Source organism: Argopecten irradians, chromosome 6 (assembly GCF_041381155.1).
Source record: "Argopecten irradians isolate NY chromosome 6, Ai_NY, whole genome shotgun sequence".
NCBI lineage: Eukaryota > Metazoa > Mollusca > Bivalvia > Pectinida > Pectinidae > Argopecten > Argopecten irradians.
Window position 1 is genome coordinate 35909291 of NC_091139.1, and position 18771 is coordinate 35928061.

At 34.6% G+C, this 18771-nt stretch overlaps 1 protein-coding gene across 1 annotated transcript; it reads left to right on the forward strand.

Annotated features, from left to right (window-relative positions):
• The first annotated feature begins 254 nt into the window (after window positions 1-254).
• On the forward strand, window positions 255-18258 carry LOC138325745 (E3 ubiquitin-protein ligase MARCHF8-like). Its single transcript, XM_069271603.1, has 4 exons — window positions 255-334; window positions 2987-3302; window positions 11909-11998; window positions 13843-18258. Exons 2-4 carry the CDS (start codon window positions 3000-3002, stop codon window positions 14206-14208), a joined length of 759 nt encoding a protein of 252 aa, XP_069127704.1. The 5' UTR covers window positions 255-334; window positions 2987-2999; the 3' UTR covers window positions 14209-18258.
• Window positions 18259-18771: the final 513 nt, after the last annotated feature.

Sequence of the window (18771 nt, forward strand, 5' to 3'; positions counted from 1 at the left end):
CAAGGGAGATAATGCGTGCATAAATGACCGTATAAAATGTATTTTGGCGTACAAAAATCAGAAGAAAGCAATCAATGTATATTGATTGGCTATCTATATATGTGTTGAAGCTTTATTTATTTATTTGATTGAAAGTCAGTTTTTAATAGCCCATTTCGATACGCGACGGATATGACTACCAATTTAATTTAGTTTTTGAGACGGTCCCTCAGTTTCGACGGGATCAGCGCATGTAAACACATAGATCACGTGACCAAATATAAACCGGCCAAAACTGGTGACAGCTGAAAGTCGACAAGACTGGAACGCAACGGATTTTTATATCTCGTTCAAGGTAGGCACTTGGGGTGAACGTCATATCATAGATAGAGAACACTAGTATATAAACATGCCCAGATAGAATCATTTCAGTTCGGTGAAACATCAAATTTTGAATTAAAATGGATGAACCAGTAGATTGACGCTGTAGAATCAGCTGCGGAACAGCTGATATTTTGAGGTCACCACTTGAATTTAAGCAAACAAATAAGTGTTGAGCCTTAGACAGCTGATCGTGTAGAAATTTAAAGCTTTAACATGTCATATCATTGTATGCAGGCTTGGTTGGACTGATTTCAAATCACTATAATATGATACTTTAAGTCTACTTCTTTGTAGGCCTACATGATAAACTGCGTTTTGCAATGGCCACCGTAGGCCTAAAACGTAAACATCATAGGCTACAGTGTATTGTGTGTGCGGCTGCGTATATATATATAACGTCCATGCGTTTACGCAAAAGTAAATACTTGTTAAAATGATCACCCTGTCTGTAGGACAGCAAGCTAGTTTAAATGGCAATTTATAATTACAATACTGTTTATCAGTATTGTTTATGAAAGTGAATAAAAGAAAACATTCAATAAAGCTGTCAGCTTTGTGTTATGAAGTAGTTTGGCCTACACACAGTACACTACAGTAGACTTCTTGGCTGCAAGCAACCGAGAAAATCTCCCCTATATTTGAGTCAACCCGCCTACCAGACAAGAAATCCTGTATTAATAGTACTTATCATATAATACAGTTTAAGTGGGGTGTTGGAAGTGAGAGTAAATCGTGTATAATTACTGGTCTACTTCTGGTCCCAAGATCATTGGCCTACCACTTCTCCAACAATATAAGTAGGTTAAGCATGACAAGACACTTTTGAGTAATTAATATCATGTCTAGGATTAGCAATTCCGCCTAACCAATATAGCTAGGGGGAGAAAATGCATTTGAACTGATGAAATTCAAGGAATTTAATTAACATCTATTTGCATTATAATGTGATCCCTAATGTGATGTTGTCAGAACCTCTATGAGACAATTAGGGTCTCATGCCCAGGATAAGGATATTTGTATTTTAATCAGATTGACCAGCCAGGGCTTCAGGATATCCAAATGATAGCTGGATGCTTTACCAATTTCCCTACCTGCAATGCAAGACTGATCCTGGGTCTAGAACCGTTATATTCGTCCTTCCCTTTTTCAGTCTTCAGTCAGACTCCACCCAAATCCCTGGTATCACTAGGAGAGTTAGGAGCTAAACATTCTTGATACTTCAGGGGTTACTATCACTGACATTATATCCACCCTTGGACTTATATCACATAGTATAAAAGTTTAAACTGAAGGCAGGTCAGGAGACGCAGGTAATTTGTTTCTTTGATGTGGACATCAAAGGAATGAAGTAACAGTACACTGTGATTGACTGTGTTGCTTTGAAGGTGGACTAATAGAATCTTGCATGGGTCTGTGAAGTGGACAGGGATATCTCAACCCTCGTGACATATTTTGGACGTCAACCCGAGGATTCGGCCAAAATTTTTCACTCGGGTTGAGATATCCCTGTCCACTTCACAGACCCATGTTTGATTCTTTTTCTCACATACTTACATACTTTTTCTCATCATAAAATGATGAAATTCCACTTGGTTTCCAGCTTTTTCATTGCGCCATTATTGCAGGAACGTTGTTATGTGTTAAAATTGATCTACAATGCACGTCACACTTACACAATATGTATTGATGACGTCACGTGATTGTCAGCATGTGTGAGTTGTCTTACACACCCCCCTGTGTAAGATAGAGATATATTTTCCCTAGCAACCACGGGATATCCCTGTGAATTATGGGAGAAATTGTTCTCTCTCTGAAATCTTCAAAGAAAGCCTCTATAGGGGTGATTGGTTTATTTCTCTCCTGCATGAACTGCCTCTAAATTTACTATGAGATAATCCAGGGGTGGATATAATGTTAGTGATAGTAACCCCTTGTAGAGTATCGAGGATGGGAGCTGAAGAAATTTAAAGCACACTGGACAGGAATTTAAAGCACATGGGATAAAATCCAAGGCTGCAGAGGTCAACCAATGCGAATTGTATGTGCTACCTCAAAATACAGATTACAAAATTAAATTAATGCTGAAAAACAGCAGAACTGTATACGTAGATCATACATGTTTTGTATTTAAATTATACTATTGAAGTGTCATAGTTGCAAACTGCAGGCCCATCTGGATCTAGCAATGGACATTAATGATACAATCTGCCAGTCAAGTTTCATGACTGCATGTTATAGTATTTAATGATAATAGATTGTGCTATTACTGTTTAATTTCAACATAAAGTGGCCATATGGCTTTCTTTATTTCATTGTCTGAGGCCAAACTGTTCATAAAAAATATAATTACCTGCCATGAAAAAAGATTGGATTCACCGCAAAGACCTGTAGTAGATCTAGGAGTCTATCTAGTAAGGCAGCCCAGGGCCCCAATGTAATTAAACTGATAGCCAGACAATGCAGACATCAAATTTTAATTGGTAAACGTGAATTTTTCTGATTTTGAATCTGGTGTTGTAATTATAATTTGAAGCCATACCGACATTGCTGCATTTTCAGGTCATGCATCTATTTAAAATCTATATAAAAATATACCATGCTCTTATTAATCTTATATTTTCAGGAATGTGTTATTCATGAAGACTAATTCGGAAGAAATGGAGGAACCTGATTTCAATGTGTTGAACCTTGCTCAGGTAGCAAGTTCAAACTTGACTGTTGCTAGTATCCATACCATTGGTACCGTAAGCATGAGTAGTGCCAACCTCACTCCTCTACCTCAGAAAAAGTTGTTCTACTCCAGGGAGGCCTCTGTCACTGGGACAGATCTGTTGCCGATTTGTAGGATATGTCAACTTCCCGGGGATATAGCAGATCCCCTCTTCTCGCCGTGTAGATGTTCTGGCACTTTAGGCTTCATTCATTACACTTGTTTGAAGGTAATTTCAGTACTTGGTATATTTATGTTTAATTGAAGATTATACTGATAACATACAATGTTTAGGAAGTATAACATCTTTGGATAATATTATGCAGGGATTTTTAATAGGACTAATTCACATACCATATGGTACCTGATAACGTTTGTGTGGGACTTTTGTTTCTGTTGTTGATGGAATGAGGTTAAAATATGACATCCTGTACGTATACATGCTACTGCTGACATCATTTCAACGGAAAGATTATAAAGAGTTACATTCCATCACCGACATACTAGTTATAGTCCCGCACAAACGTTTTGGGGTATCACAAAAATTGTACATTTGAAAGCATATAGGAAAATAGATTACTTCTCTCCAGCAAATTCAAACATTTCAAATGTTGGACAAAGAAAATGGGCATTGCATAATTTTTTTAAGATTTCTAAAAGTCATATGTTTTGGTTATGCTAGGTTTACACATGTTCCCGGCGGCCACGGCAGCCCCGTTTAATACCACCGTGGACAAAACGTGGTGACCGCGAGACAACATGAGATAGCGCAGAAGGACGTGATAGATAAACGTGAGCGGTCGTGAATACCGTGGATGCCATGCCAGATTTTTAAACTGTCAAAAAATTTGCCACGGCAGTCACAGTACAGATGGTGAACGCCACAGGACGTAATAAAATGGGATCGACGTAACAAAACGTAACAGTGCGTACAAGGCCGTAACAAAACTTCCAGACGGTCCATGGTGGAACGGGCAGCAAGCACGTTCCCAGGAATCTCACGGTGATATCAAGTTTTGTGATGTTCTGTTGCGTTTTTTCCACGTTTTATCACGATTGGTGCAGATTGGCTACACGTTTTGTCCAGGTTTGTCAAGGTTTTGATGGCAAGCCCAGGCAAATGATAGCCGTTTCGATGCGTTCTGTCAAGGCACATCATGGCTTGCAGCGGTTGAAAGGCCGACATGATACGGCGTGTTATGTCATATTACGGTCGTACGTTACAAGCAATATACGATGGAGTATCATTGCCTGGCCCCGATTTCTCGAAACAAAATCAACAACTTAAGTTATTTCTATTACGTAATCTATGTTAATAATTTTAACTTAAGTTCATTTTTTACTTAAGTTTTTTTCGAGAAATCGGGGCCAGGCCTGGTACATAATTGCTACTTCATGGAGTTATATCTATTAATAAAAATAGATATAAATAGAAATAGTCATAATCAAACACATTTAAACCATCAAATTATACCAAAGCTATTATTGCAAAAGGCAGATTAGGTGAGAACCATTACAGAAAAAAAACATTTGCGTAGAAACCCTTGGCTATAATAATTATATATTTATACCAAATATAGTTAAGGTTTTCTTTTCTTTTAACACACTTTGTAATTTAAGCGTGTTTGAAATGACATTTTCGGCAATAAATATTGTTTCATTTGCTCCAAAAAAGCCCGGCATCATGCAGACTTTCATCCCTAGTAAGCCTGGGCAGACCATGAAAAAATTATCGGAGTTTGATCAAAAATTGTAAAACGTGGCAGACCTCATCAGATCGTAACAGGCCTAGAGAAAACGTAGTGCTATCCTTGATAGACCATGCTAAAGCCGTAGTGGACCTTTAATCTCCTGGAACAGCACTTTCCCCTATATCCACGGTCCACAACGTAATCCGTAATAGACCGTGGCAAAACTACATAAGACCTAGCTTATTTTGAATACAGAGACAAAAATAGCCAAAATTCTATAGTATTTTTACGTGAATTTCATGACATCATAAATAGGTATAAATTTCTGTAAGCTTGGATTAATCGATTTTAAATCATACTTTATCTTGTCATGTCATTTTTGAATCTCAAAGCCCTCGTATTGGCATAGTTTATTTAGTACAGAAGACGCTGACCACTGACGTCAAAGCCCTCGTATTGGCATAGTTTATTTAGTACAGAAGACGCTGACCACTGACGTCAAAGCCCTCGTATTGGCATAGTTTATTTAGTACAGAAGACGCTGTCCACTGACGTCAAAGCCATCGTATTGGCATTGTTTATTTAGTACAGAAGACGCTGTCCACTGACGTCAAAGCCCTCGTATTGGCATTGTTTATTTAGTACAGAAGACGCTGACCACTGACGTCAAAGCCCTCGTATTGGCATTGTTTATTTAGTACAGAAGACGCTGACCACTGACGTCAAAGCCCTCGTATTGGCATAGTTTATTTAGTACAGAAGACGCTGACCACTGACGTCAAAGCCCTCGTATTGGCATAGTTTATTTAGTACAGAAGACGCTGACCACTGACGTCAAAGCCCTCGTATTGGCATTGTTTATTTAGTACAGAAGACGCTGACCACTGACGTCAAAGCCCTCGTATTGGCATAGTTTATTTAGTACAGAAGACGCTGACCACTGACGTCAAAGCCCTCGTATTGGCATAGTTTATTTAGTACAGAAGACGCTGACCACTGACGTCAAAGCCCTCGTATTGGCATAGTTTATTTAGTACAGAAGACGCTGACCACTGACGTCAAAGCCCTCGTATTGGCATAGTTTATTTAGTACAGAAGACGCTGACCACTGACGTCAAAGCCCTCGTATTGGCATAGTTTATTTAGTACAGAAGACGCTGACCACTGACGTCAAAGCCCTCGTATTGGCATTGTTTATTTAGTACAGAAGACGCTGACCACTGACGTCAAAGCCCTCGTATTGGCATAGTTTATTTAGTACAGAAGACGCTGACCACTGACGTCAAAGCCCTCGTATTGGCATAGTTTATTTAGTACAGAAGACGCTGACCACTGACGTCAAAGCCCTCGTATTGGCATAGTTTATTTAGTAGTACAGAAGACGCTGACCACTGACGTCAAAGCCCTCGTATTGGCATTGTTTATTTAGTACAGAAGACGCTGACCACTGACGTCAAAGCCCTCGTATTGGCATTGTTTATTTAGTACAGAAGACGCTGACCACTGACGTCAAAGCCCTCGTATTGGCATAGTTTATTTAGTACAGAAGACGCTGACCACTGACGTCATTATCATTGTGACAATGCTTCTAATCACGATGATGATCAAAGGAGATAGATCATCATGAAATGACAGTTTCATTATTGATGATAACGACATGTTGAGATCTCTTATTTCACTCTTAAGAAGTCTCACCCCAAACCCTGAAAAGGTCTAGCTAGGGTGAATGAATATTTTTTCTTACCATATGCATTTTCACTACATTGTTGTCATGACGTTTTGATCCTGTTGTTGTGATATATATCATTGAGAGTGCACAAAGACCTTGTGTAGCTATATACAGTAAAACCCCTATAACTCCAACAGCAGGGGACCAGGTCAATAGTTCGAGGAATACGGGGTATTCGACTCATCCGAGGTTGGTCACGATCGACAGTCAAAATGTACGGTCTCAAACTATGACAAACAATGCACGGCAATGACATTTTGATTAACGTATCCTTCAGCATTTTGGATTTCTTTACTCAAGTGTTTTATTGATAGTAATATCAAGTTGAAAAAATATGTATAACATAAATTGAGCGTTTGAAAATGCTTACGAGAAAGCCCGAATTCAAATGCCATTCACAGCAGAGTTAGCGATCGTCATCTAGGTCAATGCACAATCCATATTGGTCAACAAGGGGTACATTTTCTATTATTTAATTATCACAAATCATTTAACACATTAACAAAATACATACTCACAATAATGTTAATAACCAGCATATTCAAAGACATAAGAAATGATATCTTTAGATGTCTATTTAGTAATATAAAAGCGTAACGTTAGGCCTATGTTACATGTGTTTACGAGTAAAGTTACAAAATACAATTTACGGGAAAAGATACGGAACGCACTGATAAAATATACTCTACATGTATCTTTTGATATCGTTTACATCTTTCGAATAATAACATTGTGCTAGCCTTTCGAATGAAACCAACAAAGAAATTAAAAAGAAAATAAACTTTTATAATTAGGCGGACGTCAGCAATATCTTCCGCCTCTTTTGGCATTGACAATGCATGCTTTCTATTAACACGGATCAACAACTTCCGTATTTTCGTATATAACACCAATAACTTGTCTTTTCTGAAATAATCAAATAAAGTTAGCATCAAACAACAACTTGCGATCGTGTAGGTAGGTAATAATGACACCGTTAATCCCTTGATTAATGACTTAAAGGCTTGACACGCCAACTGTATAAACACAAGATTGTGAGCAGTTATCCATGTCGGTCGGTGCAGTCAGGTGTGGCACAGGTAAAAAATCTCAAGGGCCAAACACCTGTTCGACGAATACATGGGTAAATACTATGTATTTGATGAAATGGGGACATATTTCTGTTCGAGGAATAAGGGGTATTCGACGAATAGCTGTTCGAGCTATCCGGGGTTTTGTTACATAGATTATATAGGGAGATGGTCGGGACTGTACGACCAGTTCGACGAATAGGGGGTATTCGAGGAATCCGGGTTCGAGTTAGAGGGGTTTTACTGTACTAATATAGCTAGGCCATACAACTTTGGGTTGAGAAAGAAATCCATGTTCAGGGTTTATAATTTAAATAATAAGAAAACAAAAAATTGATGACTAAAATTATGAATCACCAATGAAAACGATTTCGACCAAACATTTGTAGCAGAGGATTTTGTCACTTTGAACAGCATAATTGAATACACAATTAAAATCAGTATCCCTTAGATAGGACAATGTTTAACTTAAGTCTATATATATATATAGATCACTCTTAGGAATTTTATCCCTCTGACCTATATATATATATTTTGACCTAGGTATTACAGCAAAGAAAGTTTGTCATAGCTTTATCTCTAGACTCTACCTCCTGTATACTATACGTATACATATATATCATACTTGTATACAGTTTGGACCACTGATTTGTTCACTTTGGTGTAACATTGAGTAAATTGAATTACTGACTTTGATGCTTTGATCATTATATATATAATTAACTTCTAATGAAATATCTTAGTTCTATTATACTTATGTCAACCTGCAACTGGTTTTATTTCCTCCTAAATTGTCATTTCGACTATTCCTTATATAGAATTTTTTTTTATTTATGGCAAGTACCGACGTCATTTAAAATTCTTTAATTGAATTTTTTATATATGTGGTTATTTCTGAGTTTAATGTTAAAATTATTTATCAAGACTTCATATGAATACATTGTGTTTTATTTAGAAAGTTTACGTAAGTAATATACATATATATCTAGGCAGGTACTTATAGGAACTGCTATCTTTAACTTGGTTTACGTTCTGTGCATTTATTTTCAATGCTCACTAGTACAGTACTCAACTCAGCAAATCAAAGATATTCTTAACTGTGTCATATGTGTTTGGCTTTATGCCAAGATTTCATGTGTAGATGCAATACACAAATAGATGTGTTTTGTGATAAAACTACTTACAGAATGACTCTACTTCTTTATTGACCCGTCAGAAGAGATTTAAAGCCGTGGAACACTATCTCTATGTAGAAGTACATTCTTGTAGATTACTAACTCGGATGTTCAACATATATTGTTGGGAAAAACCTTAATTCAGATACATGTTATGTTATATATTTGTGTAAACTTATAGGCATGTTTTCGATCAGTTCACATGCATACATCATCAAAAAGTTTTACAACCTAGTAAAGAATCTTGTGTTTTCTATATAATAGTGAACTCTACAATCAAATCATACATACTCTGTAGTATCAAAGTCTCAGTCAGGCTTAACAAGTTATTTTGTTTTACCATTTAATTTTCAAGAAGGAAATCTAAAATTATCATTCAAGTTCAGCTTAAATGAATATGTATTCCATGTATTTCTCTATGACTTTTGTAAAAAAAAAAATCCTGATGGATTAGAGAATCATGACTGCATATAAATAACTGTCATCTTTAATTTGGAATATATGGTATACATACTTGTACTTTGCTTAGGAATTGTAATCTCCTACTTACAAGTATTTCTGTACTAAATATTGCTAACACACAACACATAAAATCTAGTATTGAAATACAACACAGTGTAATTATATATAAGGTGACCATGTGTTTTATGAAGCTTACAATGTACAGTTAAGCATAGGTGAATGAACATGTGGCTTTCGAGTGCTGTACTCTTTTCAAAATAGCTTAAATGTTTTGTGTGGCATAGAAATCGGTCAGTGACTGATTACATGTATATACCAGTACTACACCAAGCGTATGGAGTGGGTGTGTGCCATATAGTATCTCTGCCAGGAATCTAAGCATCTGGCTCCTCGGCTGCCCTTGGTAACATACCTACTGACAACAACACTCGCCTGGTATTATGACATTTACAGCGCTGATGCATACACATGTATCTAAACAGATTAGTACTGCAAAAAAGCTTAAATTTATTAATCCACATAGATGAAAACATTCTACAGCATCACATTATTGTGAGATCAAAGCGGACGACAATGATATTAAAAATATATATGTAACTGACTTGGTTCCCCGCTGGCTGCAATAAAGTATTAATTAAAATATGCAAATAGATACGGATACTTCATATAAGTATATGTTTATATACCAGAAAATATGTATTAATATACATGTGTACCAGTTTCTCTTATAATCTACAGTAGATATATATGGCAGTGTGCCCAGATTTATAGCCGGTTAATAATATACATCAGCTGCTCTTACATAGACCATGTATAATGGAAGGTCACTGTCCCTAATATATATATATATATTATATAGTAATCCTGGCTACTCTACAGTGATAGGGGCCGCGTTATATATATATAGAGGCATTAACCGGATATAAAATCTCTATACATTATTATAGATAGTGTAATATGGTTATATTATATACCACCTGAGATGCTTCAATGTAATGGCATGGTATCAAAGGATACATATAAGTTTAGAATATTTGGTTTAAGTTATACTTTTCATGGTAACAGACTGTATTATACATACATGTACATTACATACTGTATTTGTATACGTACAAAACAATCCTGTAAAACTGCAAAGTTGTGCAAAGGAATTGTTGTCTAATTATTATAGATGTCTATTCTGTACATTGTTTAGCCCATCTATAAAGCCACTAATGTATCCAATTATATAATATAATTACTATAAATAGATAATTCATATCTATAAACCAGTATATTGATCCAGGCTATTTAAAATAAACTACTAATTGTTACTTAGTATATAAAAAAAAAATCTTTACACGACCTTCATCTCAGAATCAAAGCTAATACAATTGTTATCAAGAATTTTTACCAAAAACTCCAATGTAACTGAATCAAACCTATAGTAATAATGATTTTTACTGGCCTCTCATGTTCAACCACAACACTACTAACGTAAACCTTGACTGTACTCATCAACAACCTTTACCTAATTCTCTATACCTTTACTTAATTAACCTTGACCTTCTCTTTAACCTGACACCAACAATGATCTTTTCCATACCTTTACCTGACAACAATGTTAAACTTGATCTCTTTTCTACCTTTATTACCTGATAACAATGTTAACCTTGACCTCTTTTCTACCTTTATTACCTGATAGCAATGTTAAACTTGACCTCTTTTCTACCTTTATTACCTGATAACAATGTTAACCTTGACCTGTTTTCTACCTTTATTACCTGATAGCAATGTTAACCTTGACCTATTTTCTACCTTTATTACCTGATAGCAATGTTAACCTTGACCTGTTTTCTACCTTTATTACCTGATAACAATGTTAACCTTGACCTCTTTTCTACCTTTATTACCTGATAGCAATGAATGTTTAACTTGACCTCTTTTCTACCTTTTTTACCCAACAATAATAACCTTGACCTCTTTTCTACTTTTACCTGACAAAAATGTTAACCTTGACCTCTTTTCTACCTTTATTACTGGACAACAATGACCTTGACCTCTTTTCTACCTTTATTACCTGGCAATAATGACCTTGACCTCTTTTCTACCTTTATTACCTGACAACAATTACCTTGACCTCTTTTCTACCTTTATTACCTGATAACAATGTTAACCTTGACCTCTTTTCTACCTTTATTACCTGATAACAATGTTAACCTTGACCTCTTTTCTACCTTTATTACCTGATAGCAATGTTAACCTTGACCTCTTTTCTACCTTTGTTACCTGACAACACTGTTTAACTTGACCTCTTTTCTACCTTTTTTACCCAACAATAATGACCTTGACCTCTTTATTACTTTTACCTGACAACAATGTTAACCTTGACCTCTTTTCTACCTTTATTACCCGACAACAATGACCTTGACCTCTTTTCTACCTTTATTACCTGACAACAATGTTAATCTTTACCTCTTTTCTACCTTTATTACCTGACAACAGCACTAACCTCTTCTCTACCTGTACCTGATAATGAAACTTCAAATGATATTTTTAAGTTCCATCATCAGCTGACATTCAATATCATTGATGATCATATATCATGACTTTATTTATATATATATATATACATGTTTATGAGTTAAAAACACATTAAACTGGGTAGATGTATCTAATAAGTAACCATTGATATCTGAGATTTGTAAAATTTGTTTCCTTTATTGTAGAGGTGGATTGACATTTCGACTAGAAAGACAAAGAAACAGCCACGTTGTGAGCTTTGCCACTACCAGTTTCACAGACACAAGCGCTTCAAGGTAAATTAAATAATCTTCATTAAGATACTTCAAAAACTGTACAATAAAACTATAATTTTATATGTAACTGTATTCCAGGTTGTCCATCTGTTGACACAACTATCGACTGACTACTTCTCCAAAACTATGGGGGTAATTTAGAAAGTTGGTGGCAATAATCCTTATTAGTGTATATGTAGATCTGCGTAATATTATAATCAACAGTACTAGTCCTACTGGTTATTACGAATTCTGGGACTCTCCAATTGCTTTTGTATAATGCAGGTTTTGTACTAAGTGGGTTAACATTTGTAAACAAAACACAGGTATATATAGGAAACAAAGTGAGACTTTAAACAAGTATGTGGATTATCCGCAATTTATGCATAATTACAGTATGTGTATCAACACACGGCATTATGTGGATTTAAAACAACACAAAAAGTACCCAGGGGACTCAAAATCATTACATTTTACCTGGGTTTTCGTATTATCCGATTCCTACTAAACGGACAGTAAATGCAATGTGCTGGGGATTTCAATTCCATTCGTATAAAATGAGATTTTGTACTATCCGAGTTTGTATTAAGTGGGTTGAACTAGTACTGTATATATAGAAACAAGATACCTCCACCTTTTTCAGAGTTGTGCCCCTTTGTTACAAAATGGTGATTAGGAGTTAGGAAGTGAGTTTGTCTTTGTGGACGACATATACAGTTATTCAACTTATTGTTTGAAAATTTAGGAAAAACTGTTTAGGATTAAAAACTATTAGAAACAACTAGAGTGCTTTGTCACTTACTGCTCAATTATCTGACATAAGCTATATAAAAGGTAACATGTACATGACCTATGGGATACTGCATAGGTGTGGACCAATCACAAGCTAGCTACACTTGTACTTGATTGATATTCTATGCTACATGTATGTATAATAGTCTGAGGGCCTGCAATAAAATCTATATACCTGTAGCACCTGGCTTACTTTATCACTCTATTTTGTAAGTTGTATAACAGAAACCAGCTGTTTCACAGTTTAAAGAGTTATATCTAATTTATGATAAGGTATATATAGATGTATGAGGGAAGATAGCAGTTTGGTTTGGTTTAACTTCGTGTAAACAGCTAGGGTCATTTAGGGATCTGCCTGGTTTAAGAGGTGAAAGAAAACAGAAGTAGCCAGAAAAAAACCCACTGGCCTATTACCTGGTAACTAGGCATACCTCACATGGGATTTGAACTTGAGTTATTACCACAAACCATATACACCTCTTAGACTTACGTGTTTGAATCCCATGTGGGGCAGTTGCCAAGTACAAGCCGCTGGTCTGTTGTTTTTCTCCATGTACTCTGGTTTTCCTCCACAATCAAACCTGGCACATCCTTGCATGACCCTGGCTGTAAGAATGTAAAACTAAACACACCAGGATTTGAACTTTCACCATTATTATGTTTACATTTATATGTAAATATGACAGGATTTATATATATGGGCATATGATGTTATCTAAATACAAGATAGCATGCTTGGCAGCCGATGGTAATTAATGCTCTCTTTTTCATCAATCATTCTTTGTATAACAATTACAGCAAAAATCAATCAGGCCCTGATTTCTTGAAATAAAATTAAAACTCTGATTTAATTTAGTCAGAACTTTAAGACCAAGTCACTACATACATATGTAATTTAAATTAGTAAAATAATTCGACTGAAGTCTATTTTTGCTTAAGTTTCAAGAAATTGGTGCTAGTACTAATTTTAAAAATTAATAATCATTAGACAACTGATTGCAAACATGTTTACCAGTACCTAAACAATGAAAACAATATCTTACTGATATTTGATATTTTTTGTTTATTTCTAGTTCAAGAATTGGAGATGGCCAAAAGTGAATACAAGAGACAAGATTCTCCATATAATTTTCTTCCTGAATCTCCTCATTATGATTGGCTGTGCTATAGCAACAGTCATGTGCTTTTTATCGGACAAAGGGCAGATAACCAAATTTCCTAAGAACAAGGTGGAGCTGACCGTGGAAGAGATCATCACTCTCGCTTGTGGTGTCATGTTTTTTGTGGCTTTCTTCATAGCAATGACAGTAGAAATAAAGGCTAAGCATACCGTCTACAAACTATGCATGAAATTCATTGTTCACAACACAGAGTGGAATGTCGACTCTTACGACCGAAGTAAGGACCCTGGTCTCAAAGTAGCACCGCAGTATGTTTGAGGATAAGCTACAAACTCAGACTTTTTCTCTAGTGAATGTCTCACAGAAAACATGTTGATAAGTCAATGAAAATCTATACTTCTGATCAAGTGGACATAGATAAGAGAACTTCATCAAGTTCGCAGAACAAATAACTTCCACTTAAAGATTATTCATTGGTAAATTTTAAGAATTACAAAATCCTTGACTTCTATTGAGTAAATTTTACACTGTAGTTAAGAGATATTATATTTGTAAGGCATGGAATTACATTACAAATTTCATTGAATCTGACGGAGAAAAATTACAATAAGTTATAGTTACTATATTAGTAAATCAGAAGGAAAATAAGTTTTTAGTGTTGTAATGTAAGTAGAACTAGCTATTAAATATATTTTCAGTCTGGAATGATATTAATGGGAAGTGTATGAATATTTCATACTGCAAATTGAATTAAGGTGTTACTACATAAAAACCTCAGGAAAATGGTGTCTGGTTGATCAGGAGATCTATGGTGTTTTAGGCACTTTTAGATACATAGAAAAAAGTCATCAGCTTTTGTGTTATGGGTATATATATATATCTGCGTCATAGTTTCAACTTTCACAGTGGTTTTGATAATATTCATTAAGCTTGCAATAATGGCCCCTCGCCAGTTGAAAGTTTTACAAATAGGAGGAATGATGTTTATACAATGTGCTTACTGTTGGTGCTATTGGAAGCAATACATATTATAAAACTGATCACAAAGTTCTGTGTAACGGCCATTATACTGATACCAAACTACTTAGGATGTGTATTAGATGACACAGCTCCGATATGCACTTGTATAGAGTCTAAGACACCATGGTAAATAACCAGACACCAGCAGAATGAAGGGGAAATTTCCACCTGTTTGTGCCTTGACATTAACAACTTCTATTTCAAACAAACTTTATAACATGAATATAGTCATGCATTGTGTTTTACTCACAAATAACAGAACTGTGAAGTTTGCACTTGATCAACTTATATATAGTTTATATCAATGAGGTCACATAATGTACTCCTGTCCTGTGCATTTATTTGTTTACAATACTCTGAAGACAGCTGTATTCCTGCTAATTGTAAGTTAGTAAATATATTGAGATTAATATATGATATCCTCAAGATCACAAGTAATTAGTTGAATACCAAGATTTTTGTTGGTTCCATGTCCTGTCACAGTTCATGAATGTATACATTACCTGACCTGCTCATTTCATCGGACATATTAAGCTGGGTTGAGGGGTGTTATTTTTTAACAAAATGTTATATTCATCATTCTTGAAATCTATAAGGATTCCCGGCCGTCCATGCTATTTTTAGCTGTAATGATTTGTCTAACCAATCTTGCAGGGTTTGTGAAAGGGCCTGTCAGAGAAAAAAATGTATCCAACATCAAGCTGCTATATGCACGTTTTAGTGTTTTAAAGGTATTCAAAAAGTATTTTCATATAGAAATGAACTAACCTGCTCACTTTGTTAATTTGTATAAACTATTATTTACGAGTGAATGGTAAACTAGGGCATCTGAATGACTGTGATATTTGTGTGTGAGGTTGTTACGTGAAGCTGAGGTGTGATATATATGTTGATAATGAACATTTGATTTTTAAAATACAAGGTTGCTTAACTGAAATGAAGGGCATTTGTTTGATGTCTGTCGGTTTGTCACGAATGTTGGGTTTGAGTTATTTAAAGTGCTGTCTCTAAAAACTTTTTTATCAAACATGTAATTGTCAATTTTTTCTTGAGTTTGGGAAAGATGTCACATTTGCTAAAAAAATCACTTCCATACGTAAGGTCTAACCATGGCCATTGATTGTAAAAAGCCAGTTTGGGGGCCATTTCTAGGCCAGCATTGTTTGATATCTGTACATGCAATAATATTACGTCATACATATCCGGAGATGACTTCATTTTTTTACCTGTTTGACAACCCAAAGTTTTACTGGTGCTTTCTTAATAGGAGGATCATCAGCATATCAGACAATAAATGCTCCTTATAACCATGTGTAGACTGTAGAACAGAATGCATGTGGTGATGTATAGATTGTCTACAATGTAAGACACTGTTTGTGATGGTCTGTATTTATCATACATTCCATAGCTACTGGTTATATACTCTCCTACTGTGTTTGATTGTCTATATGGCTAATTCTCTCATCCTTTCCTTTACATATTGTGTAGTATTTTCCTCATTGAGAAATTTATAGGTATATGCTAATTCATTGTCAACATTTTCCTTCCAACACTTAATTATAACCATATATCTCTACATTGAACTTGCATACATATTGCAAATTATTAATATTCATTAAAAGTTTTTGTATATATTATGATTACTTATATATGTAAAATGTACTGCATTTTGTGGGTCTTGTCAACCATTATGGAACATTTAGTTCTGTCAAGAAACCTATAATTTACTTATTGATAGCGAGAAGAAGGAAGGACAACTGCTAATGTTTGTGTTATTTCATACTGAATATATTTTATGTCGTAATTTTTGTTTTTCTTTAGAAATACCACAAACAAATAATGCTGTCACTAGTTACTGCCTTTGAAGATATTCATAATTTACTAACAAAAGTGCTATTTCTGTAAATGTGTTAGATTTTTGTATACAATGTAAATAATGATAGCTTGTGTATAGTGTGTAAACATTCATAAAATTGTAAACAAATAGAGCTTATCTTAAGCTCAGGTGTTACATATTTAAAGAGGCATATGATTTATTGGGATGTACCTGTTTTTGTTTCCTGTTTTTGATCTTTGTGTAATATTTATACAAACTCTCTGTTAACTTGTTTCAAAATTGATGTAAAAATTAACCTGTTGAAAGCATAATTCCTGGATATATGAGGTTATAATTTCATATGATGTAGAATCATGTAGTGCCATATAGAGATCTCATCACATCCATTAAAACATCAATACCTGGTCGCTGTTTGGTGCAACCTACTTAACGTTTTGTTTCTTGTTTTAAGTTATGTTATTAATTATTTTTAGTGGAATATTCATCACAGGGTTCTGATATTCTATCAATAAGAATTATACAATATCACCATAAAATGATACAAAACAATAATGTTGTTTATATAATGACAGACTCCTGTGGGATAATGCCTGGTTTAATCTGTAATGTTAATTAGATAAATGGTTTCATTGTATACAAACCTGATCAAATACTATTTAATCATTAATTCCTTAATGTCTATTAGGTATAAAGGCTGTGAAAGTCACCAGCACTATGATCACCCTTCATATGTGTGGATTTGTAACAATCAATTATAGGTGAGAGAGATGTTTTGTCAGTGGATGTCTGAAGATATCATATCATTTTAGTGCCAATTTTTATGTGTCACACATATAACCAATGTATTGTTTAGTTTCTGTTTTCAGCAGATCCTATAAAACTCAGTCTTGTGTTAGTATATGTATTTGTAAAATGTCATGTTAGTGAGTTCTTTGACAACTTTTGTTTCAATCCTCGACCAACTAGATTTTCAGAACCTCTGGTGCATATACACATTTAAGGAGATCTTGAAGTTTTTATTTAGTTTCCATTACTGCTATTGACCAGTCAACACTATAATTATTGTTTACTCAACTGTTTGTGCTGCCATAATACATTACGGGGGTATTTACTATGAAATTCACAATGGGATGTGCTATCATTGTAATTATTTACTGTGAAATTTACTTTTAAAAAGTGCTATTGTAAAATTTACTAAAAAAGTGCTACTATTTACTCTGAAATGGATACTTTTACTGTCTTTATTGTTTAGCCTCATAAGGTACTGGCACGATCATGATGATAAAATAATGTATAATTAGCAGTGCTTTTATAATTATTGTACATGTATGTATAAACACTTGACAACATGTTTAATTATTTCTTGTACATAATGTTACATACTCACTCTTCTATTTCATTAATTACTGTACATACACTTATAGTGCTACTCGACATCTCTATATTTTTCATTATTTGTGATATATTATGTTGAAATAATGTTTTCTATCAAATAAAAGAGGAAATACAAACATTTTTTGTGTTTTCATGAAAAACAGAAGTATCTCAAAATATCGGTTATGGAATTTTGGTGAGTTAAATCTATGTAGGAGTACATGTATTTCAAGACATAAAGGTTACGATTAAATTGGTGAGTTAAATCTATGTAGAAGTACATGTATTTCAAAACATAGGTTACACTTAATTGGTGAGATAAATCTACTAGGAGTACATTTATTTCAAAACATAGATAAATATTAAGTTTCAGTGTTGATATAGAATTTTGAGAGGTATATTTCTGTCTTTAGACACTCAATTTGAAAAAAAATATGAATTTGGTGGACTCAAAAACAAATACCCTGCTGAATTTGAAGACTTTAATTCACTTCAGAAGTTTTAACCATATTACTGACCTGCTGGCACTGAGTTAACAATCAACCACGACTGAGGGGAGATAAATAAATCACAACTGAATCATCATGTATTATGTGTAATACCCGATGTTGATCAGGCTGAGTTCGATTGGTTGACTATTTATTATATAT

Bases quoted from the DNA above. Each gene is read 5' to 3' on its own strand.
- LOC138325745 (XM_069271603.1), top strand. From the start codon at position 3,000: ATGAAGACTAATTCGGAAGAAATGGAGGAACCTGATTTCAATGTGTTG. The intron at 3,303-11,908 runs GTAATTTCAGTA...CCTTTATTGTAG, and splicing joins TTCATTACACTTGTTTGAAG to AGGTGGATTGACATTTCGAC. The intron at 11,999-13,842 runs GTAAATTAAATA...GTTTATTTCTAG, and splicing joins ACAGACACAAGCGCTTCAAG to TTCAAGAATTGGAGATGGCC.